This window comes from Nelumbo nucifera, chromosome 5, assembly GCF_055504915.1.
Source record: "Nelumbo nucifera cultivar China Antique chromosome 5, China Antique-T2T, whole genome shotgun sequence".
Classification (NCBI taxonomy): Eukaryota; Viridiplantae; Streptophyta; class Magnoliopsida; order Proteales; family Nelumbonaceae; genus Nelumbo; species Nelumbo nucifera.
Genome location: NC_142653.1, coordinates 35,793,019 through 35,818,659, shown reverse-complemented (window position 1 = coordinate 35,818,659; position 25,641 = coordinate 35,793,019). Strand labels below are relative to the sequence as shown.

At 39.5% G+C, this 25,641-nt stretch overlaps 1 protein-coding gene across 4 annotated transcripts; it reads left to right on the top strand.

Annotated features, from left to right (window-relative positions):
- Window positions 1-25,641, top strand: LOC104589273 (uncharacterized). 4 transcript variants are annotated; one of them, XR_016076138.1, is made up of 4 exons: window positions 1-1,068; window positions 3,658-3,768; window positions 20,207-23,970; window positions 25,023-25,161. XR_016076138.1 is itself a non-coding variant. In XM_010247535.3 (4 exons), exons 1-3 carry the CDS (start codon window positions 373-375, stop codon window positions 4,472-4,474), a joined length of 834 nt encoding a protein of 277 aa, XP_010245837.1. In that variant the 5' UTR covers window positions 19-372; the 3' UTR covers window positions 4,475-4,487; window positions 25,023-25,133. The 4 variants fall into 4 exon arrangements, 3 of the variants coding, with proteins under 3 accessions (XP_010245837.1, XP_088743539.1, XP_010245835.1); XM_010247535.3 differs by lacking the exon at window positions 20,207-23,970 and adding an exon at window positions 4,448-4,487 and having other exon boundaries at window positions 19-1,068; window positions 25,023-25,133; XM_088887413.1 differs by lacking the exon at window positions 25,023-25,161 and adding an exon at window positions 4,448-4,487 and having other exon boundaries at window positions 19-1,068; window positions 20,207-20,293.

Genomic DNA, 25,641 nt, shown 5'->3' with positions numbered 1-25,641 from the left:
ATTTATTTTCCACGTGGCATCAATAGATAGGTAGAGAGTAACATATACATTTATTTGGATCTATCTACATCTACTTCTTAAAAAATAGAAAAAAATAAAAAAAATAAAGAAAATCTACCCCTGTTTTTTGGTTACCACTTCTTCTTACATATTCCGGCATCCGGGCCGTCCCGCGTATGTTCGTCGGAGAAGTATTGTTTTAACTTTCCCGGCAAAAAACTAACTTGCGCGGCTGAGCTACTGCACCACACTGTTGGGAACATCGTCATTGAATTCTGTCAGCAATTCTTCTGTCTCCACTCTCCATCTAGCACGGATTCGCAGTGATTTCTGTCTTTTCGCTTCAAATTCTCAAAACCCTAATAGAGAGCAATGTCATTTGCTGCTCAATCCCAGTTGACCAATTCGCGCTCTCATATCTGCCTCTTCTGTTCGATGAATCTGGTTCACGGTGGCGATCCTCTGAAACACCTTGCCACTTCCACACTCCCATTCTCCTCCAGGCACGGTGGAAGCTCAAGTTCCCTGCATTTCGGAATTCTCAGGCGGAGACCTCCTTGGCTGCGTAACCAACAACAGAACTTTGAGGCGGGTGGTCAATGGCGTGTCAGAGTTTTTGAGTCCTCCCACGACGCTCTGCAGAGAGAGGGGCTCGATAGTAAGCTGAATTTGGAGGCTTTCCTTTCGATTGTAGAAGTGTTGTGTATCGTTCCTTCAGCTGTTCTTTCTGTCGGATATGCCGTGAATTGGGCGTTTTTCTCGAGCCCCTTGCAAAAATCGCTTCAGGTGTCTTTGGTGAACCGTATTTTTGTCTGGCAGTTTGTTTTGTTGGTTGGTGCTGTTGCTGCCGGGGCTTTGGTTAGAAGAAGGCAGTGGAGGAGGATTTGTAGAGATACGATAAAGACGGGTGCTGGTGGTTCGAGTGTTAACCTTATCGAGAGAATTGAGAAGATAGAGGAGGATCTTCGAAGCTCTGCAACTATCATAAGGGTTCTGTCTAGGCAGCTGGAGAAATTGGGGACTAGATTTAGGGTTACAAGGAAAGCTTTGAAAGAACCAATTACGCAGGTGAGCTCATGTTTCCTAGAAAAATACTTTTAATTTATTTTTTGCTGCATTACTTCTGAGGCTCTGTTTAAAGAATCATGCTTGGTTGGAGTAGGATAGAATAAACAAATAAATCAAATATCCCAAAATGCACGATTTGAATGAAGAAAAAAAAAAAGAGAATGTCATGAGCTAACTTTCTCCAACATTGTAGCAGAAAGAATGTCATGAATTTTATTACATTGGATTCTAATACTAAGACCAAATAGCTGATTCAAAAGAGCGTTGATTGTGTTGTAACCAGGAGAACCCCAGTAGCATGGATAAGAATTTTTTTTTGAATTAAAGTTTGAGGTTATTAATTGCCATTATTATCTAACAGATGAAATAATTTACAGTAACCATATTGACCTATAAAAATCATGATTGACAACCTTGTTTCGAACTTCATCACGGAGGTGAAAGAATTGGATAAGTTAAGATCATATTTTTCACTGTGTTTAGTTGAGAGATATTTTCTCTTGTTCTTATTTCTCTGTTTGGTGACAATATACGGTTTGGAGCAATACTAACTTCACAGGCTGTGTTTCCACAGAGTCATTGAAATCACAGGACAGAATGCAAGACAGGGGTCTTTGCACATACTTGGGATTTCACAAACTTTTACATCTTGTGTGTTTTTTTTTTTTTTTTGATTTAAGGCTTCTGTGAACTCACTTGTAGCAGTGACCCACAATTTATGATCTTCAATTGCCCATGGAAAATGCCCTTGTAGGAAATTTGGCTTTACTTATGTATCACATTTAGCTACATTTTACTGCTGGGGGAGTAGTGTGGGAGATCTACATGCACCCTAAAACATTTAGCTACATTTTAAAGTAAAAAATGGGAATTTTTTTTTTACTTCAGAGAAGAGTGCAATTAATAGTTATTCAACACAATTTGGTAGAGAAAGTTCCTTTTTTTCCTTAAAAAAAATCAATTGAAAGATGAATAACTATCTCTCACCATCAGCTATCATGACCATGTGTTACTGATCCCCAGAAAATATGCCACTACCTTTTACTCTCTTTTCCAAATTCCAAATTTTTTTTTTTTGGAAAAGGTAAAGTAATATTTATTGAGAAGAAATTACACACAGGAGGCTGAGATCAGTCCCAGAAAAGGCTGACTGATCAAATCAGCAATTACACATTCCACCATGAGCTAGAAAGAAAAACAGCTGACACATTACAATTTCTGAAATCCGCAGACACAGACACCCAAAACATCAGCTTGCGCACTGTTTTCTGAATTAGCTCTTCCGGACTTGAGTCTTGTTACTGAAAATCCTTCTATTCCTCTCAGTCCAGATGGACCAAATTACAGCAATTGGAATCATCTTCCAAACAGTCTTCTTTTTCTTGCTCAAACCCATAAGCTGCCAGCAACAGAACAGCTCCTTAACCAACCTCGGCATCACCCAACTTAACTTCATGGAGCTGAGGAAATGGCTCCACAACTGAGCAGAAAACGGACAGTGGATGCACAAATGGTCAGTGGATTCAGCACTACTCCCACACAGACTGGAAGACAGGTCCAACATCTGAATGCCCCTTCTCACTAGGTTATCTCAAGTAAGACATTTATTAAGAGCCATAGTCCAAACTAGGAAGTTGGCTTTAGTTGGGCTGGTTGGATTCCACACTTGCCGATCAGGGAAATCAGGAATACCACTCCTATAGAGGTTAGAAGCCAGAGACTTGACAGAGAACACCCCATCTGAGTTCCACTTCCATTGCCACTTATCCTCCACACTGTAATCCAGCTCATGGTTCTGAAGACAGGTCAACAGATTCAAAACCTCATCCACTTCCCAAACAAAAAGGTTCCTTTGAAATGAAGGAGACCAAAGAACTGAACCACCAGATACACTAAAGCACTCTGCAACAGAAGCCTAGAGGAGAGGGAAGGAATCAGCAAGGGGTTCATCTGAGCACCAAGGGTCCTTCCAGAATTTGGTCCTGCTACCATTGCCGACTTTAATTGAGACCCCAGCAACCAGAGTTGAAAAATTCATCATTATTCCTTTCCACGGAGAGTTACCCCAATTGAGAGGAGGGTCCCTTGTTCTCCAATTACCTCAATCCACACCATATTTGCTAGCAATGAGAGATCTCCACCAGGCATCATTTTCTGCTGTAAATCTCCAAATCCACTTGCAGAGGAGAGCAGAAGTAAAAGTATGCCTAACCCCCCTTCAACTTTGGGGAGGCAAATTTGCTCCCGAATTCCAAAATTGCTATATAAAATTTTCTAGGTTGATACATAATTAGTTGTTAGTATTATTTTAAATCAAAGAAAATAAACTTAATTCTGTATATGATAGATAGTTGTAAACTACTTGACCGAGATTCTGTTTTGGGATCTCTCTTACATTTTTTTTAAATATTTTATGATTTTCAAATAGCTTGCCCTTTATCTAGTTCTACTACCATAAGTAAGCCAGCTTTTCTTTGTTTTTTTTTGGTACTAAATTCAGCAGCTTATACTCAAGAACTTCCTTCCTCCTTTCTCTCTCTCTCCTCTCTCTTCAATAGCTAATTATTTCTTAGTGTTTGCACTTTGAAGACTGCAGCTTTGGCTCAGAAGAATTCCGAGGCCACTCGATCTCTGGCAGTGCAAGAAGATAATCTCGAAAAGGAGCTTGTTGAAATTCAAAAGGTTTTGTTGGCAATGCAGGTATGACCACATTACTACTTGACTACTTAAGTAGTAACCATGTTTCTGTTAATTGGAATCTTATGATGGTTAAAAATGCCCAATGGGCAGAGTAGGGGGTTGTTGAAATGTCGATTTATATATATATATATATATATTATATTTAATTTAAGGGATTCTGTAAGCTTTGAGAACCTTATCTGTTCCATCATATTATGGTTTTCAAGATTGTTAATTTCCTCTTAGGGCCATTTTAATTTGTTTTTTGTATCATTTAGGTGGTAGTTTACATTTATATGATGATAAAATTATGTGGTTGTTTCTCTTGTGATTTATACCTTGAAAATCAGAAGCATGTCCTGTTTCCAACTTGGAGTTTGCACTGGCTTAGTTGGCCGCCTTGAGGTTCCCTTTAACTTGGTTCCTTCTATATAGATGATATTATGCCAGTTGCCACTGGTATTAAAGGACCTATCCTTCACTGGAATTGCTCTTATTATCTTAGTCAATGAGAGACTGCCCAGTAGCTGTAAAATGAAAAATATATCATGTTCTCGAGATAATATTTAATCATCGAATAAGCTTTAAGTTCATTATTTATGGTTGCCTTCAAAGCACTTGTATTTATGGATTCTTTGGGTTCATTGAAGGAGTACTAGTAAATATTCTGTAACTTCGAAATCTGTTTTGTAATGTTCAGGCCGAAATTACACTATTTTCTCTCTAATGCTTATGGGAAGGTATTCTCAAAACTTACCATCATTTTTTTCCATACTTGGAGTGGGTAACAGTCAGAAAATCAAAATTCTACTGACTTATGGTGGGGTAACTTTCCTCTTAGCTGCTCCTTTTCCTCTATATTTCAGCCCTCCTTGTATAAGGAAGTCGTAATCTTGAATTTTCTATATCATGTTGTACATGGTTTAGATTGGAACTTGCATTTAAGACAATCCTTAGAAATGTGTAGATAGAAGAAGTTGCCTGCTTCTCTATTCAACAATCTTAAGGATGGTTAAATCTCTTTATTTACACTTTATGCTAGAATTTGGTGCCCCAATCATCAGGTTCCTTCACCACAAAATCATTTTTTCCAAGCATTTATTTGTAGCCTTGGTGAGCATTTTATTCATGAAAAAAAGGACGTTGGCAGTTTGGCTATATTTTTTTCCACCCAGGGTGGAGGTGAAAAAAGGAGAGATCAATGCTTTTGACATGCTGGCTCATCAAAGAAAGTGATGTCCCTCTGGTCTCCTTATTTCTCCTTAAGTTTATTATGTATTTAAAGGAGGCAGAATCAACGCCAAACTTACTCTAGTTCTTTTTGTATGCCTATGACCGTCTTGTCAGACCACATTTTATTTGCTTCATCATGTGTATAGTTTTCTGCCACATATTGAGATTGCATTAGATGAAATCATAGATTGTTGCGTCTCATTTATTATGTTGTAGCTCTTGAGTGCACAATCTGTTCAAAGTGTGTGTTACAATATTCAGATACTATGTCTAATTGAAATCAGATTCAGTTATGTTCTGGATTCCAGAGAGTTTCCGTTTTTTTTTTTTTTTGATCAATGCTCCAGAGAGTTTTTTGTTACTCCTGTAGTCCTGTGTCAGTTACTTCTGTGTTCTCGTTTTAAGCAGAAAGATTTAAGAATCTTTCCATATATTCTTCAAATTTAATTATATCTTATATGGAAAAATAGAATAAAATATTTTTTGAGCCGTAGACCCGTAGTGCATTTTAGTTATTAGTTTGTTTTCTTCTATCCTTATTTTTTGATTTCCTTTTCTAAGTTTTTTTTTTGAGAAAAGGTAAAGTATAATTATATTTTTGATGAATGGTAAAGTATAATTATATTAATCAGTGGTCCTTTGTACAAAGAGAAACTGTACAAAACATAAGCAAAAGGACCTCAAAGAAAGGCCACCTTCAAAAAATTACAGTCAGATGTATCTTCTTTAAAACCTGTATGTATAGACAACCAGCTCCTAAGCAGTTCAATAGTCTTGTTAATGATCTCAGCTTCAGTAGAAGCTTTGTGATCAAAAGTCGTGCTGTTCCTTTCAGTCTATACTGCCCACAAGATATCCAGAGGTAAAGAGGACCAGCACAACTTCTCCTTCTTTGTCATCCCCGTTATATGCCAAGCCTCCAAGCATTCTTTAACTGAGGCAGGCATACTCCAGATGACCTCTAAGCACTTTAGAAAATAGTTCCATCACTCCTATGAACTTGCAATGTAAAAACAGATGATTAACTGATTCCATCTTCCCACTGCACAGGCTGCAGTTCAAGTCAATGCATGGAAAACCTTTCTTCAACAGCATTTCTTTTGTTAGGCACTTCTCTAAAACTGCCACCCAAGCAAAAAATTTAACTTTCATGGGTGTCACTGTCCCTCAAATGACCCGGCTGGGAAAACATGTACCATTTCTACCTACTAAATATCTGTAGAAGGATTTAACTGAGAATACTCCTGAATTCTCCCATTTCCACACTCTTGAATCCTGGCTTTTCAAGTTCGGAATCTGATCTTGAAGCAGAGTTAGAAGATCCCCTATCTGTTGAATCTCCCAGTCATTAAAATCCCTTCTGAAGGATGGGTTCCAGCAAATGTTCTCTCCCCTCTTTACGAAAGAATCGGCTACCAGCACCTCTTTGTCAGCTGCCAGGTTGAACAAAGTAGGAAACATCTCTTTAAGGGACCTCTCCCCAGTCCAAGGGTCTAGCCAAAATCTGATCCTTTTGCCATCTCCTATTTTGAACCTGATATCCTGTCTGAAGTTGGTGTTAGCTCTACAAATTCCTTTCCAAAGGCTGCAACCATAAGTTGAAGGAGGGGGACTGCACTCCCAACCATTACTGTCCAGCCCAAATTTCTCAGCTATTACCTTCCTCCACAGGTTATCCGGTTCTGCATAAAACTGTCAGTGACAGCTGCCTAACAAAGCTAAGTTGAAGGATTTTTAGATCTATTATCCCCAAGTCTCCTTGTGAGTAGGGTTTTTATATTTGCCCCCACTTCACTAGATGGTACTTATGTGAGGCTTTCCAATCCCTCCACAGAAAATCTCTCATCTTTTTCTTTTTTTTTTCTAATGCCTTCACCACCTCCGAAGGGATTGGATAAAGAGACAAAAAATAGGTAGGCAGGCTGGCTAGGACACTCTTTAGAAGAGTTACCTTCCCTCCTTTGGAAAGATACATAGCTTTCCATGTAGCCAGCCCCAAGTAGCTTGTGGGTAAAAGTCCTACTTTGCAGCCCAATAGCTCAGCCAAATTCTGAATGTTCGACACTTCCCCCACTGCTATCATTTCACTTTTTGCTAAGTTCACCTTTAACCCATAAACAATTTCAAATCAAAACAGGAGGTGCTTTAAATTCAGAATTTGATCCTCCGAGGCCTTGCAGAAAAAAAAAGTGTCATCAGCATACTGCAAGATTGGAATGGAAGTACCATTTGGGCTGACTTCAAAACCTTCCAACAGGTTCAACTCCACAACCTTGTCCACCATTCCGCTGAGTCCTTCCATTACTACTAAAAATAGGAGAGGAGATAAGGGATCCCCTTGTCTCAAACCTTTTCTTCTATCCCATTTCACCTCAAACTTCTTGTCCCCCTCAATATCTCTTTTCAATCTCTCCACTTCACTCAGCTTTCTCTTCTTCATCTTGCTGTCCTATTTTTTTTGCATGTAGGCTTTTAGATCATTCGGGTTCTTCAGCTTGCACCCCAACTTTTTCACAAACTCTGCAACTGACTCTTCCCCACTAGTTTCCTCTTTTTCTAAAGTTGCACTTTCCTCACTCCTAGTAAACTTCTCATTCCTTCTCACATTACCTCCAACAACAACCCTTTCTGTCCCCTCCATGCTCCCTCTCTGCATTTCCTTCCTCTCCACTTCACCCAAAAGGCTCTTCATGATTTTCCGTATTTTTTTCTCTTTGCAAGTTTTCTCACCCACTTCTCCCCCTTGTGGACGCATTGTGGCTTTCAGATCAAGGGCTTCCGACTCTTGGTTGGGAGGAGAATCTGAAACAAGGGACACAGAGCGCTCATTAGTAGCCAAAACTGAATTGATAGAGTTGAGGGATTTACTTGAGGCAGAGATGTGAGGAGAGAGCGTAGGCGAAGGAGTGGTAGTCACTTCCATTTTTGAGAAATTAGAGCACTCTGTCTCCCCGAGTTGGGGGAAGAAAATCCCTGTCGCTGTATCAACACAAAGACCCCTTTTTGTAACCAAGTATGTACCTCTCTGTGAGGTACCCTTGTTCAGCTCTGAGATGACTCGAGCTATCTCCTTTTCAGCCTTTTGCAAAGCGCTAGAACTATGGAAGGGCTCAGCCAAATTTGGGTTAAGATCATTCACCCGCTCCTCCCCCATTGAATCCCCTATGAACAAACAATCCAGGTTGAAAGAATCCCTGTTCTGTTCTTCAGATAGAGCTTTGTCTGCCGCACTGCCTAAACTCCCACAGGCTTCCGATCTTTCATCATAGTCATAATCTAAGCCACAACTTATCCAACCTTGGTCAGCCTCTTCCTTCTCTTTTGTCTAACTCTCAAATAGTGTGGGTTCGGGCGATCAGAAACGTTGTGTTTTTGTGCGTTGCTGGCCGGCCGTTGGGCCCAGCATAGAGGACGACGTTCTTCTGCCTTGCTCACCATCTGAGCCCCTTCATAGTCGAGAGGGCAAGACCTAGATGATGATAGATGAATGTTGCCATCTATCATCGCCCCATGCCTGCCCCGTCCTATGTTATGACTTAAGTTGTCACGTGGGCTTTTAAAAAAACCACCTGATGCTTGCCCCACCCCATTGACCCATCCGACCCAGCCTTCCTTAAAACCGGTTTAGACAATGACTTTGAGCTCACCTGAACCTTACCCCTTTTAGCCACATCAGCATAGGACGGGCCAGCCTCTTTAAGCAACCCAACTTCAAAAAAATTTGAAGTTCATCCACACGCACCAACCCCTTTTACCCCCTGCGACTGTTCCCCTTCCTCTGTAGTTCACCCACACACACCAGGCTTTCTCGCCAGCCCCTGAAGGCCACATGTACACCAACCTGTAGACTCGTCAGCTCCTTCAACCTCTGTTTGTCTTCCCCAGAGTGACACTTCATCTTCTGAAGCTAACCAGACCTTGTACCAGGCATCTTCTGAGAGAACTTCGAAGGCGCGAGGCAAGTACTCTGGCTTGATCCCAACAACCTTAAGTTCCACAGCTCTCAAGTTTCTTAAGTTAACCTCCAACAGAATTCCACCCAACGCTCTGACAATTTTCCTTAGTATTTGATCGTTCCAAAGGTTGAAAGGAAGACTGAGAAGTTTGATCCAGAAGCTGTCGACTCTAGATTCAACTTCGTTACAAACTGGAGCCCAATTCTGGACCTGAATCAAACTTCCCTGTACAAGGAATGTATTGAAATTTAGTTTCTTATTGCTTGTATCTAATAAAGCTTTCTTTTCAGCAAAAGGCAACAACACTACATCTTCATCTAAGCCCAACCTCTCTGCAACTACTTCTAAAACCTTCGTCCAATCTTCTATCACCCTATCTGCCACTAGGACCATCCTCTTCTCCTAGCTCCCACTCCCTTCTTTCAAAGCTACTCGTCGGAGGACATTCGAGCTAGACGCCAAAACTTAAGGGTAATGCTTAAAGCAAGGCACCTTCAAGCCAGAGACTTCTTCCACTCACTCTTTGACCTCCAGAAGAAAAGCCTGAAGATTAAAAGCGAAGGAAGCCCACCCTCTCTGCTTCTGGCCTTCCGGAATACACAACATTTGCCTTTTGTTATTACCAAAGAGTTCGGTAACCATTATAAACCACCCGTTTCCATTCCTCTTTAGCACAGTTTCGAACCTCTTACTCCCACAGGTTAACGAGTTTCTCCAACCTTCTTCCCGTAAAGAAATAACAATTCCATCTACAAAACCTTTCAACTACACACACACCTCCTCCAGTAGGAGAATCGTTGCCCTGCTCCCTTCTCTGATTTTCAAGTGAACCTTCTCCTTTGTCCTTCCCTGCTCGAACAAGAAAGATTTGGCTTCAATGATCAACTCTAGTCTCCATTTCCCCGCCAGCTTGAACTTCCTCTCCTCTCCCATGGTATTCTACGGAACTGCTGAAGCAGAGGGTTCTAACACCAATAACCCTACTGGTCCACATGTGAACCACCCACTAAGGACTGCCATCAAGCCCCTAAGGTCTTGAACTCTACAAACTCAAGGTACTTTAAATGATTTATATGATGAGTTGGTGGAGCATTCTAAGGCTAATATAGATGACTATCAGGATGACATTACTAGTAAAGTGAAGATAGAAGTTCCTAGTTTTAGAGGTGATATCAATCCACGAGTTTTCTCCAATTGGTTGGCAGAACTAGAGGAATACTTTGATTGGTTTGATATGTCAGATGAAAGACGGGTTAGATTTGCTAAACTTAAACTTGTAGACCATGCAAAAGTATGGTGGAGTGTGGAGAATAGATTACAGAATATGGGTAAGCGTCCAATCACCCGTTGGGAAGATATGAAGCATTACTTGGAGGAGAAATATTTGCCTAATGACTTCCAAGATGCTCTTCATGATGAGATGATGGCATTGAGACAAGACAGGTTATCTGTGCTGAGTACATGCAGAAGTTTGATGAGCTTACTATTAGATGCTAGTTTACAGAAAGTGAGAAGCAAAAATTAGTCCGATTTCAGAATGGTTTAAGGGCTGATATTCAAAGGGAAATGATGACTGCACTAGTTTATGATGTAGATGATGCTTTTTAGATGGTTCTTAAAATAGAGAAGAGCTTGAAGCAAGTGACTAGTAGGAGGTTTGGTATTCAAGATGAGGAGATAGCAGCACGTAAGAGTTTAGATGAGGGTAGAGTCACTAGACCTGCATTTCATAATGCGGTTCCAGTAAGGTCTAATGGTTCCAAGTATCAGGGAGCTGATAACAAGGGGAAGAACATCATGATTGATGCTAATAAAAGGGGAATAACAGAAAATACTTGTTTCAAGTGTGGTGGAAAGGGCCACTATGCATTTCAATGCCCTAATAAAAATCTACACATAGGGTGTGAGAAGGAAGGACAAGTGGAAGATGATGAAGGCGGCCTTGGTGAAGAGGAGTATAATGGGTCTGAACATGAAAAAGAAGATGACAGCAATCTTGTTGGAGTTGTTAGATGCATTTTAGCATCCTATAAAGAAGAAAAGAAAGAAGATTGGCTTCGTACAACGATCTTCCTCACCTTTGTCAAGAGCGGAGACAAACTTTGCAAGCTAATAATTGATGGTGATAGCAACATGAATGTGGTTTCTGCAGCAACTGTTGAAAGGCTCAATCTAGTTGCACATCCTCATCCTCAACCATACAAGATTGCTTGGTTAAACAAGATGACACTTCAGGTAGAACAAAGAGCTCTTGTTTCTATTTCCTATGGGTCTTATGTTGATGATATTTGGTGTGATGTTGTTCCTATGAATGTTACACATATTCTATTAGGCCGACCATGGCTTTACGATAGGGATGTATACCATTGTGGGAAAGAGAATACATATTACTTTCTATTTAATGGAAAGAGAATTGTTATGAAACCTATGCCACCTGATGAGATCAAGAAGCGAACTAAGACCCCTCAAAAGGCAGCTCCAGCCCAGAAACAAGTAGTTGAACAAAAGAAGCAACCTCTCTTGCTGTCCAAGAAGCAATTTGAGGAGGAAAGCAAAGAATCAGGCCTTGTTTAGGCCCTAATAGTGAAAGAAGTGAAGAAACCAGCACATGCCCCTATTTCAAAGGTGCCAAAAGAGGTTGAAGACTTGTTGGCTGATTTTTCAGATTTGATCCCAGAAGAGTTGCCTAATGAATTACCACCTCTACGTGATGTCCAACATGCAATAGACTTGATTCCCGGGTCTCAACTACCTAATTTGCCTGCACATCGAATGAATCCCATAGAACATGGTGAGTTGAAGAGGCAAGTGGATGATCTACTGAAGAAGGGCTTCATTAGAGAAAGTCTCAGCCCATGTGCTGTACCGACTTTACTCACTCCAAAGAAGGATGGCTCATGGAGGATGTGCGTTGATAGCAGAGCAATCAACAAGATTACAATCAAGTACCGGTTCCCTATTCCACTCTTAGATGACATGCTGGATATGATGAGCGGAGCTACAATTTTCTCTAAAATTGATCTTAGAAGTGGATATCACCAAATTAGGGTTCGACTTGGAGATGAAAGGAAAGCTGCTTTTAAGACAAAGGATGGTCTCTATGAGTGGCTGGTTATGCCTTTTGGCTTAACTAATGCTCCTAGCACTTTCATGAGAGTTATGACTCTGGTACTTCGTCCTTTTATTGGTCGTTTCTTGGTCGTTTACTTTGATGATATTCTTATATACAATCATACTCCTGATGATCAACTTGATCATTTATGTCAAGTGATGAGAGTTTTACGCTAGGAAAAGCTCTACATCAACTTAAAGAAGTTCTCTTTTATGACGCCTACTGTTATCTTTTTAGGATTTGCTATATCCCCTGAAGGTGTCAAGGCTGATTCTGACAAGGTGCTTATACTTGATTGGCCTACTCCCACTAACATCCATTAAGTGAGAAGCTTTCATGGATTGGCTACTTTTTATAGGCGTTTCATAAGGAATTTCAACACTATTATGGCACCAATTACAAAAGTTATTGAAAAAGGGGGAATTTGTTTGGTCTAAGGCTGCAATTAAAGCCTTTGAGACTATCAAGCAAAACTATTATGGCACCAATTACAAAAGTTATTGAAAAAGGGGGAATTTGTTTGGTCTAAGGCTGCAACTAAAGCCTTTGAGACTATCAAGCAAAGGATGAATGAGACCCCAGTGTTACATTTTCCCAACTTTTCAAAAATCTTTAAGGTGTTTTGTGATGCTTGCCAAGTTGGAATAGGTGGTGTGCTTATGCAAGAAGGACATTCTATAGCTTTTCATAGTGAAAAACTTAATGAAGCTAGACAAAAGTACTCCACATATGACAAAGAATTCTATGCTGTGGTGCAATGTCTTTGACATTGGCATTATTATTTAATTTCCCAAGAGTTTGTTTTGTATTCAGATCATGAGGCACTCAAATATCTCAAATCTCAGAAGCATCTTAGTAGTCAACATCAGAAATGGGCTGAATTTTTAGCAGAATATAACTTTGTGATTAAGCATACAGTTGGTGTCGATAACCGAGTAGCTGATGCATTGAGCCGAGTGGTGTATATACTTCATTCTATGTCTGTACAGGTTGTGGGGTTCAATCATTTGAAGCAAGATTATGATGGTTGCAAGGATTTCGACATCATTTATGGTTCTTTACAAGCTAGACAACAATCTGAATATCCTGGTTTTTCTATTCGTGATGGTTATTTGTTCAAGGGAACTTGCTTGTGTGTTCCTAACTCCTCACTACGTGATTATGTTATATGGGAGTTACATGCAGGTGGAATTGCTGGGCATTTTGGGCGAGACAAGACCATCGCTATGGTAGAAGATTGCTTTTATTGGCCTAGCCTTAACGTTGATGTTGATCGTGTGATCAAATAGTGCAGAATTTCATTTATCAAAAAAAAAAATAGTGCAAAATTTGTCAATTGGCAAAAGGGAGAAAGAAAAATATAGGGTTGTACACCCCTTTACCAATTCCACATGAGTCTTGGCAAGATCTCTCTATGGATTTTGTCCTAGGTCTGCCCAAGACAACAAGGGGTCATGATTCAATTTATGTTTTGGTAGATAGGTTCTCAAAAATGGTCTACTTTATTCCTTGCAGTAAGAAATCAGATGCCTCACATGTGGCAAGCCTATTCTTTAGGGAAATTGTTCGTTTACATGGTGTTCCTATTATTATTGTTTCTGATCGTGATGCTAAGTTTATGAGTTACTTTTGGAAGACACTTTGGAAACTCCTCAATACAAAACTGAAGTTCTCATATTCTTTCCATCCTCAGGCTGATGGCCAAACTGAGGTAGTTAATAGGAGCCTCAGTGATTTGCTACGTTGCTTAGTTGGTGACCATACTTCTAGGTGGGATCTCATCCTACCTATGGCTGAATTTGCTTACAACAGTTTAGTTAATAGGTCAACTGGAAGAAGTCCCTTTGAGATAGTTACTGGAATTCAGCCTAAGAGGCCTATTGATTTAGTGTCTTTGCCACAAGAAGCCAGGACTAGCATAGAGGCTGAAGGCTTTGCTTGCCACATGAGAGAAATCCATGATGAAGTTAGGTGCAAGATTGCTCTTAGCAATGATGCATACAAAGCCAAAGCTGATTTACATAGGCGCCTAGCTGATTTTCAGGAGGGTGCTATGGTTATGGTGCGTATACATTTTGAACGCTTTCCTAAGGGCTTTTATAAGAAGCTTCACTCCAAGAGTGCAGGTCCATATAAGATCACTAAGCAAATCAGTTCTAATGCTTATGTCCTAGAGCTGCCAAGCAAAATGGGGATTAGTTCAATCTTCAATGTTGAAGACCTAAGTGCATATCATGGCCATAGTGGTTGTCCCATAGTCCCATTGCCTAAGCTACCTTTGGTTCCACCTATTAATGTGCCTAAAGACATCCTTGATGAGAAGTTGATTTCTACAACAAGTGGGGGTTATCAAAAGTTTCTTGTAAAGTGGAAGAATCTACCTCTTTCAGAATGTTCATGGATTACAGTTGAAGATTTGTATCATCTTAATCCAGAACTTTATGAGCAACATCATGCCTTTAACTTGCTAGGGTCAAGTTCTTTCAAGTCGGGGAGAGATGATGGGGATCGGTCCGTGCATTATAAGACCTACTCTCGTAAGAAAAAGACCAACAAACAGGTTCTGATTTGGCATGGAGAAGACTCTTGGGACTTGGACTGATCTGGTCAGGGGTATTTTCGTCATTTTGACAAGCCCGATGTGGACTTGGGCTGCTCTCAATTTATTTGCATTAGTAGATAGAAAGTTATTGTGTTTCTTGATGCACATGACAGAGTGGCACTTTTTGTAATTATGGTGAACAGTGTTCCGGGCCACTCAAGTCACTCTATAAATAGATGTATTCTCTTCCTTTTGAGCTAATGAATGAATAAATGAAGATTTCTTAAGAGCTCTCTTGCTGTATGGAGTAATTCCTACAAACCCTAGAGTGATTCTAGGACCCCTTGGAGTGATTCCTTGGGATTTCTCTCTCTTTTCTCTTTCTCTACCCTTTCTATTCTCTCTTCCTCTCTCTTTCTGTCTTGTGTTAGTTTGTTCCAGCCCTACTGCATCACAAGGTCTTCCCCACCTTCCTCTGACTGAGTCTAACTCTTCCCAGAGATCTTCCTTTAAATTTGACTCCACCGGCCCATAGATCCCTGTCATAGTGAACTACAAATTAGTTGCTTCCCACATGAATTTCGCTGAGATGGAGAAAGCTCCCACCTGTTTATCTAGCATTTTGAAAGAGCTGTTATTCCAGATAAGTGCCACTCCTTCTGCCGTGTTTATAGCTGGGATTTCAATCCAGTCGCACAAATTAAAACCCCAAATGGTCCTAACAACTCCAAAGGTTAACTTTTGTAGTTTTGTTTCTTGTAATAGCAAGGAATCTGGCTTCTTGTCCCTTAAGAAGCCCCCAATTACCATCCTCCTACTTGACCCTAGGCCCCTGGCATTCCAAGTGATTAATTTTAAAGATTCCATTATTGATATTTTGACGAATTTAAACTCTTTTTCGCGCCTCCTACACAGTCATTTAATCCCCAGGCTAACCTCAACAACTCCTTAGATTGCTTCCTATTTTTCTTTCCTTTTTCTACTAGAAATCTATTTTTGACGGCCACCAACAAGGCTTTTGTTTCCTCTTCGAGCCCTTTAAAGGTCACCCCTAGGAATTCCCCAAAATTGAAAAATTTGGAAAGAGCCCAATTTGAGATTTCATTTTCTGTTACGTACCTCAAATTCACATGTTGAGGTTGGGTCGCTAAAGTCGGAAAACCGTCCAACTCACCGGAATCTTCAAGTGTTGCAACAACTATCGCCAAGGTATCATGCTTCTCTGCACTAGGGGAAGAGAGAGCACCTGTAACTTTTGCGAAACTCCCCCTTTCCAAGAAATCTGTCTTTGGGATTAACTCCTTAGAAGTCGAGATCGCCACCTCTCCTTCAATTGAACCCCCAACTAGCTGACTAGCAACGTGGGGACGCTCGTCTCCTAAGGTACCTTCTGCCGGGAAGTCTCTTTGATGTGTCTCATTCTTTGAACAAAACTTCTCCTTCTCTCTCCTGCCTTCCATCTTCACTCCACAGATTAGAAAAGTTCAATCCTTCCCTAAACTCAGATCCCTCATACTTTGAAGAAGAAGGTGTTGAAACTTCTAATTGGGCTTTACCTTTCCCTTTTCCCTCCCCATACGAAGGCCTTGAACCTACCTTGGGGTTCTTCTCTGGGCTTTTGATTCGCAATGGGCTGGGGTCTCAATGGGCTAACAAAGAGACTTTACTGTTTCCTTGAGCACAGCCAAGGCCCAGTTGGCCCAAAGATTGTTCAACTGTTTTGAAGTGGGCTACTACTGCCACTGCTAACTTATCCAGGATGTCCATATTGACCCCATTAGGGAGCGGGGTATTTGAATTTTGAACATAACTTGTCTTTTGACCGGCTTTCCCCGACTAAGGCCCCCTGTATCCGTTGGATTTCCTTTTTGGTTCTACGACTATGATTTCGTCTCTTTCCTTTCTTTCGTTCTACCACTGTCCAACCCTCCTCCTTAGAGACTCCAGTGACCGCTATGGGTTCTTGCAGATCCCCTCTTTGATCCGTCTAGGTTCCCCCCATGTTTGCCCCTTTTCTTGAGTCAACCATCACCAACCTCACTTCCTCTTCAATCAGCTTCCTAGCAAAAGCCTTCTGGGCTAGCTCCACACCTATCGGAACCGCTGACTTACAGTCCACCAGCCTTGTCATTTCTCTGTTCTACTTTCCGACCAGATGATGACAACGCACATCTCCTCTTTAACCACCAAATTTATGGACCGAGGAGGGATTCCGTTCCAGTGCACCTTGAGTCTTATGCATTCGAATGATTCTTTGTATGCTTTGCCTTCATCAACTTCCAAAAAACCTCCACACATGTCTCCTATTTATTGGGCAACTTCATTGCACCACAAGTGTAGCGGCAAACCGAACACTCTTACTCATTTGTGACCTCTGATAACTTCTGCCCTCTGCTAGACCCCTTCGTTCTTAGACCAAGGTTCTAAATGGAGCAAGGCTTTGCTACAACATCTTGAGTCCATGTTTAGCGCCCTTCGAGTATCGTCCTTGGAAGAGAAAGCAAACAACTATCTTTCTGCGTCTAGCCGCATCACGTCAACCCCTTGCAAACCTCTCCAAGCTCTGTTAACCCACACTTGGATTTCATCTACCTCAAAGCCCTTCTAATCGAAAGAACCCATCAGGCATGCTTCTAGGAAGTTCAACCCTTCCTTCATCGCCCCCTCCGTCCACTTCTAGGAAATCTGAAGCGAGATTTGCCTTAACTTTTACTCTCCCCCCGCTGGCCATCTTTGTAGGTTCGAGGGCCCTTCTTTTCTTCCCTTGGGTCCGAAACTATGTGAAAAAGGAAGATGATGCCGTTGGTTTTTGCCATTCATCCCTGCCGACTGCTGTCGGGTTAACCCTCCGGCTTTCTTCTGAAGCTGCTGGTCATATCAACTTGCCGCTGGTCATCTTCCATGACTGGCTTTTCTAAGGTTTTAGTACTAGTTCTATACCTGATGTAAATGGGTTCTCCTGTTGTATCTGTCATGCTTCCTCTTTTGGTCATCAATAAGTTCTTTTATTATTGAAGAAAAAGCTATCAAGCTCTCCTTGAAATTGTAGCTGTGAAGCTTCCTGAATGTAATATTCATTGGACATTTATTTATTGTATCTGATATTGATCATAGATGAATTGACTAAACATATTCAAGAGGAGGTTCCATGGTGCATTTTGTCTGCTGATGACATTGTTTTAATTGATGAAGCTAATGAAGGATTAAATGCAAAATTAAGCTTTTGGACAAGTGCCTTAGAAACAAGAGATTTTAAAATATGTAGGACTAAAACAGAATATATGATATGTAATTTTAATAATAATAGGAGCATAAATCAAGATATGCTTAGGATTGGAGATGAAGAGATAACTCAATGTGACCTTTTCTAGTACCTTGGTTTGATAATTTATAATCAGGGAGAGATTGATGAGGATGTTGCCCCTAGAATTAGAGCAAGATGAACAAAATGGGTGACTACATCCAGAGTTTTATGTGATAGGCAAATACCACTTAGATTAAAAGGAAAATTTTATAAAACAATTCTAAGTCCATTTATGATACATAAAGCAGAGTGTTGGGTGGTCAAGAAACAACATGTCCAAAAAATGAGTGCAGCAGAAATGCTATGCTAAGATGGATGAGTGGAATCAAGATTGTTGGGAAATTTTGAAAGATGAATTAATGGATGTATTTGTGGAGTTCTATCGAGAAGGAAAATTATCGCCTCGAGCAAATGCAACTTTTGTTGCTTTAATGCCAAAAAAGGAGGCCAAAACCCCCAAGGATTATAGACCGATAAGTCTTGTGGGTAGCTTGTATAAAATCATTACTAAAGTTCTGGCTGGTAGGTTGAAGACTGTATTGCCCTATATTATCTCTCAGAATCAAGGAGCTTTTGTAGAGGGGAGACAAATTGTGGATCAAATTTTAGTGGCAAATGAGTGTGTGGCAGCTAAGAGAAAACAAGGTGACAAAGGTTTGATTCGTAAATTTGACCTTGAAAAAGCTTATGATATGGTGGATTGGTCCTTCTTGTTGAATTTAATGGAAAATATGGGGCTAGGTGAAAGATGGAGGATGTCGTTAAAGAATGTATTAGCTCAGCACATTTTTCTATTCTGATGAATGGGGTAGCAAAGGATTTCTTCCAGGCTAAAAGAGGACTAAGACAGGGTGACCCTTTATCTCCATTCTTATTCACCTTTGTGGCTGAGGTTTTGAGTAGACAAATCACCAAAGCTGATCAAGAAAAACAGTTTAAAGGTTGGAGGATGGGTAAATCAGAAGTGGTGGTGTCTCATTTGCAATTTGCTGATGACATAATTATTTTCTGTGAAAGCTATGATGAAGCCAGTTTAAGGAATCTGAAAAGATTGGTGGATGAATTTCAGCAGGCTTCCAAATTGAAAGTCAATTGGGGAAAAAGCTGTGTAGCCGGAATCAACATTGAAGGGGGGGGATATCCAAGCCATGGAAAATCTGCTAGGTCGTGAAGTGAAAAATTGGCCTCTAGATTACTTAGGAATGCCCTTGGGTGGGAATCCAAAAGCTGAAAGCTTCTGGAAACCGGTGGTAGAGAGGTTCATGAAGAAGTTGGCAATGTGGAAGAGAAATTATATTTCCTTGGGGGGAAGAATCACCTTGATAACATCAAACCTTGCAAACCTTCCCACTTATTTCCTTTCCACCTTTTAAGATCCCGGTGAAAATAGCTAGGAAATTGGAGAAGATTATGAGGGACTTTTTGTGGGAGCTAGATGAAGAAAAGAAAGATCATTTAGTGAAATGGGAGCAAGTTTGTTACCCTAAGGACCAGAGTGGATTAGGTATAGGGAACCTAATAAAGAGAAACAAGGCCCTCCTAGGGAAATGGCTATGGAGATTCCCTTGTGAGGAAGAAAGGTTGTGGCACAGGGTCATTAAAAGCTTACATGGTGATGCAGATAATGGTTGGGATGCAAAATTAGCCCCCAATGCAGCTCCATCCTCTCCCTGGAATGCAATCTTTGAGGTATATCCAACTTTTCTTCAATTTATCAGGTTTGATGTTGGTTGTGGCAACAAAGTTTTATTCTGGGAAGACCTTTGGGTTGGGGATGTGCCTCTTATGTTCAATTTCCCAGACCTCTACTCTTTATCAAACTATAAAAACAAACCTGTTGCTAGGTTTGGTGTGCTTTCAGAATCAAGGATCTCTTGGGATTTTGGCTTTAGAAGAGGGTTGAGGGAAAATGAGTGCGAGTCTCTAGTGCTGGTGATTTCAACACTTGAGAGGGCCTACTTGGACCAATCTATAGCTGATTGTAGAGTGTGGTCCCCAACTTCTGATGGTTTATTTTCCTGTGCATCTTTCTTTGGTTTGCTCACTCATATTAACCCTATGGGGGTGAGCTTCCAAGTGAGAGAAATTTGGACTAAACCGATCCTTCCAAAAGTACAAGCTTTCTGTTGGGAAGTGTTCCTAGGGAAAGTTAACACTTGTGATGTGCTACAGAAAAGGAGGCCAAACAATTGCCTCTCTCCTCATGTGTGTGTCCTTTGTTTGGGATGTGGTGAAACTCTAACCCACTTACTATTATCCTGCTCTTTTGCTTATGGTATTTGAAATGTTGTTTGTTCTCTCTTTGGATGCAGATGGGCTCCCCCACAGGATGTGGTAAGTCTATTCAGCCCCTCTTTCCTGTGTCAACAGAAGAAAAGGGGAAAATGTATATGGAAGGCAGTGAGATTAGCTACAGTATGGACTATTTGGGAGGAAAGAAACCTAAGAATCTTTTTAGGAAAAAGCAAAACAGTGAAGGAAGTTATTGAAGCCATAAAAATCAGAACTGCACATTGGGTGAAGACCATGGAGATATTCAGAAACTACTCCACGAATGAGATACTAAGGAATTGGGCTGAAATAGCACACAACAGATGTACCCAAAGTTCTTGTAAGCATGGAATGGAAGCCACCAGCACGGAACAAACTAAAACTGAATTTTGATGAGAGTTCTCTTGGCAACCCTGGAAGGGCAGGCATAGGGGGTGTGTTTAGAAATTATCTGGGTGTGGCGATGGCACTCTACTATGGATCAATAGGTTATGGTGACTCAATACAGGCCGAATCTCTAGCCCTACTTCAAGGTCTAAAGATGGATGAGCAGATAGAAACAACAGACTTAGAAATTGAAGGAGACTCTCTATTGGTCATCTCTTGGGCGAAAGACATCACATCAGCACCTTGGAAGCTCAAGTTTATTTTCAGAGAAATTGACACACTTGCGAGGAAATTCAACTCTCAGTTTGGTTGGGTTAAAAGGGATGCAAATGGGATGGCGGATACCCTAGCAAAACAAGGGGCAAATAGATCTTCATTGTATTGGGCAGAATTGTAACTGATTGCTGGAGATTGCAATTTCCTATGCAATCTTTAGCTATTGTATTTTAATCTCTCTGTTATTAATGAAAGATTTTTACTGATAAAAAAAAAAAAAACTAGAAAGAATTGGATCAGAAATGAAGTCATTCTTAGAAACTTAGAAGTAGCTCCAATAGGTGATAAATTGAGAGAAAGTAGACTCAAATGGTTGGTTACATGCCTGAAAGACCATCAACAACACCTGTAAGAAGAAGTGGTTTGTTGCAAGTTCAAGGGGTTAGAAGGGTGGTAGTAAGAAATGCTTTAAGCACCAATAATTTAATAATGGCTATGGCTTTAAACATAATGGAATGGTGAAGCAAGATTAGTGTAGCTGACCCCATATGGTTGGGATGAGGCTTGAATGATGATTGTGATGATATTTGGCCTTAAAATGGTGTATTAATTCTTACTTTGTTCTCTCCATGCCTTTGGTGTGTTTAATAAATAAACTTAATAAGAACCTTCCAAATTGCAACAAGAAAACTCTTTCAAAAAAAATCTTGTTTGCATGATGTTTCTGCTCAGTAATCTTTTGCATATAGGGACCATTGCTTGGTTTAGTGATACAATGTCTGACTGGCAAGTATAAGAATGCAGGTTTCAGTCTTGGATTGGCCTTTTTTGTGCTGAAAAAAAGGAAAAGCTTAGGTCTGTATCCAGTATACCCCTCCCAAGACCCCAGATAGTTGGGACCAATATTGGGTAATGACCTTTTTATCGGTTGCATTTTATCTCATTCTTTTCCTAAATATCAACAACAATGAATTATTCAAATACAAAAAAAGGTGCTACGAGCATCGAGCCCTTGAGGAAGTAAAAGGATGAATTAAAATCAGAATGAAAGCTACATCATCGTCGAAAAGGAAGAAGAAAAAACAAAGGCATCTCAATATAGAATGTTCCTTATAGTACTTACATCCCCCTGCCCCAGCTTCACCAGGACTGTCTGACATCTAACAGTAACACACTGGTCTTGGAATCAATTCCAATGAGGTGTTCAATCTGGATTCCAAGGTTATAACTTTCCTGATAAAGTGTCCAGGGCCTAGGGGTTGGTGGACCCATCCATATCATCTAAATTCTAGCAAGGAGGTCAATCTGAGTCTCAAATCCCAGCAATCATCCATCAGTCTCTAACTGAGCTTGTTGGATTACCTCTGGATTTCTCTAACTGAAACCTAAAATACATCTATGATGCAAATGGGGTCAATGATGGTCGCAGCAGATTAATGTTTTTTTCTTATTTTACTTTTTTTTGGGGGGTGGGTGGGTGGGTCTGTTGGAGAAGATTAGCTGAACAGGTCCCAGCTGCATTATCCTCTTGGTTTGTCATTTGTTCTTTTTTCCATGTTAGTTTGATGGATTTTGTATTCAGAAATCAGATATAAGAATTTTTTTTTTGGACATGCGGTGTCTCTTCCATGACAATATTCTATTGAGACAGAATGAACACCAAAGGTCTAAATATTATTAATATTAGTAACTGTGCTGGGTGTTAGTATCTCCTAAAGCTGAATTTCAAGGCTTTTGCTGCATTTCTTTGATTGACATACTATAGTTGTGTTTGGTACCATTGCTGTTTCTACCTTTAAACGTTTTTGGTTGATCAATACATATTGGTGAGAGATATGTGTTGTCACATCACATATGAGAATCACTTCATCTAGAATGGTTAGACTTAACTGCTCTGGAGCAAGAAATGTCAATTTGATGTTTCAACTATAAACATCAATTATAAGTCCCACACAAGGTTCAAGGTATTGCAAATGCAAGAATTGGAAAGGCAATGTTAAGAGACGTGTGGGATACACATTGGATATGGACGAAAAATAAAGATATGCATGGATACACTAGGAAACTTAGATCAATCCTAAAAAAAATATATTAACAACAATAAATTAAGTGTTACATGACTATAATTAAGTAATTTAAATATAAAAAACTATACTTTAATGGTTTATATAAATGTGACATATCTGGACACAATTGGTAACCATTGAAAAATGATGGAAAAACTAAAATGTGTACGTATATACCTTAATTTTGAGAAAATCAATACAATCTTTGTTAATAATTATTAGTATATAAATTTTAATAATCAATTTTAGCATTTATTTACAAACATCCACTAAGAAGAGTAAGTTTAAGAATCAAAATGCATATTATTATGACAAGCACTTAGAGTATGTTGTAGTGGTTGACTTATGGTTATTAGTTATTACAAACTAATGACTAGGGTTCAAATCTTTCTACTTCTTACTTCTAGTTTTTATACCAAAAATTATAGGCTAGTTTAGTGTTGTGTCAAATTCGAGTAGACTAGTTTAGTGGCATGCCAAATTTGAATTTGAATATTGAAAAGTGAGACAAATGACTCAAATGTCAACTTCGAATTTGAATATTGCTTTAAATGTAGGAGTTAATTAAAAGCGAGACAAATTTGAATTTGAACAGTTGCCTTGAATACAGGGGGTTATTGAGTAGGGTTATTTAGGAATTAATGAGTAAAAATAGGAATGACACAAATTTGAATTTGAAAAGTTGTTTTAAATATAGGAGTTATTAGAGAGAGAGAGAGAGGGTGTGGGGTTATAATATTAAAAATCGTAATGTATTGGCTGGAAATTGGTCAATATGGCCCTATACATTGTGAAATTTTAAACCTTGGTTTCACTCGTGCATTTTTAAGATATGATTTTTTCAACTATAAACAGGCTCAAATAACGGTTGAATGCCAATTTGTTTAGAAACAGCATTGTTCCAAACACAACCTATGTTTCTTATCGTAAAGGTTTATTTTAATAGCAACCACATGGTTATGAGAACTGTCTTCTCATTTTCCTTCATTTAAGTTTTTTTCTTTGTTTTGTCCTTTGTTTTTTTAATAATGCAACTTATCCATGACTGGTAGTTACAGTTGCGAATTCTGACCTTTACTCCATTTCTTACTGGAAGTGAACCTGGCCTGTGGTGATTCCACTACTATACTTTCTTAGTATGGATTGTCCATCCTGGTTTATGATTTTATTTCCTGTTCAGTGTATTAAGTAGGTTAGGAGCACTGTTTTGCTTTAACCATCTTTAGTTCAAGTGAGTTCAACATAGCTGTGCTGCTAGATAGTCATATAAATTTCTTAGTGTGGTATATGCTGAGATACAGACATCTACACCTGACTCTCATGGCAGTTTATTGACTTTATTCAATATTGCAGTGTCGATCAGTTAGTATGCAATATTTATAGGAAAATGTTACTTGAATACTGTTGAAACCATTCTTGGCTTTTGGCTCAGAACCATGAAACTCATACTAGTCGAAATTGAAACTCAATTTTATTTCTATTACCAGTATCAGTCCAAACCCAGTAAGGTCAGGAAAACGTTTTTCCGTTTGTTCTGTTAAACGTCACCTCCACTTTGATTAATAGCATCAATAACCAGTGACCAATGTGTCTTGGTATAATTTATTGTCTAATTTCTTATCTGAGGGATGCCCATGCACATGGTGACATGAAATCATCTAATAGTAGGAGTGATCATTTCTAGCCCAGCCTAGAATTTTGTAGGCCAGATTCTTAGCTCTCATAATTTAACAATCATTATGGAATTGAACATAACAGATTGGCAAAATAGGACATATGTTGCCGGACCCTATATAGTTGAGACAAAGCTTAGATAATGATGATTATGACATTATATATTATATAATATTTTATATTTATACTATATAAAGTATAACATATATTATGTGTTATATAATATAAAATATTATGACATAAAGTCATAGGTCTGGGCTGGGATCAGACCATGATCAGTCCTATCTAATAGCTTCCTGTCTTAGATGTATTTATATCAGGAGTTCTTAACTAACCGAGTTAACCCTCTATTTTTTTACACGGAAAGACACAAGCATCCCTAAAAAGGTGTATGTCTCAGTCTGAGCAGTAGCTGCTTTCCTTTAATATGTTTTAACTAGAACTTTGAAGCATGAAATCTGGAAGTTCAAAATAAAGATCTTGGTTTTGATTCTTCACCTTGGTGCTTTTATAGGACCAACAACAAAAACAGCTTAAGCTGATTCTTGCAATTGGCAAAGTTGGGAAGCTGAGGGAAAGCAAGCATGACACTGTTACAGAACAAGAGACAATTGAACCAAGCAATTCATTTTTTAAAGAGGATTTACAACAGATCGAGAACCAAACCCAAACGAGTATGGAACACAAGGGAACCAGCAACGACAGAGCTTAGGACTCGATATTTCAAATGGGATAGTCTTATTTCATGCAGCCACCTGAAGTTGCGTCCATTCATGGTATCTGGCTGATGATGATCACTGGTCTGTGGATAAGCAATGCAGTCAACTTGTATCTAACCATTTTCATCAACTGGGAAACTTCAAAGATTTGATAAATGAGATTACTAAAGAGAAAAGGTTGGGAGTTTATCCATTGGATCGTTTAATTTAGAATAGTAGGCTCCCCTCTCTCATACATCAACAATTCTTGTAGTTTCAACCCTGTATCTTATCCATATTCATCTTGTATCGAGGTGTATGGCATGTTTTTTGTCATCAGGCAAAATTGCACACGTGCAAAGGAGTGGCTTCAGTGGTTATAATGTTTTTTTTTCATTCTCTCTTGAACAAAGAAAAAAAAAATCCTTTCCATAT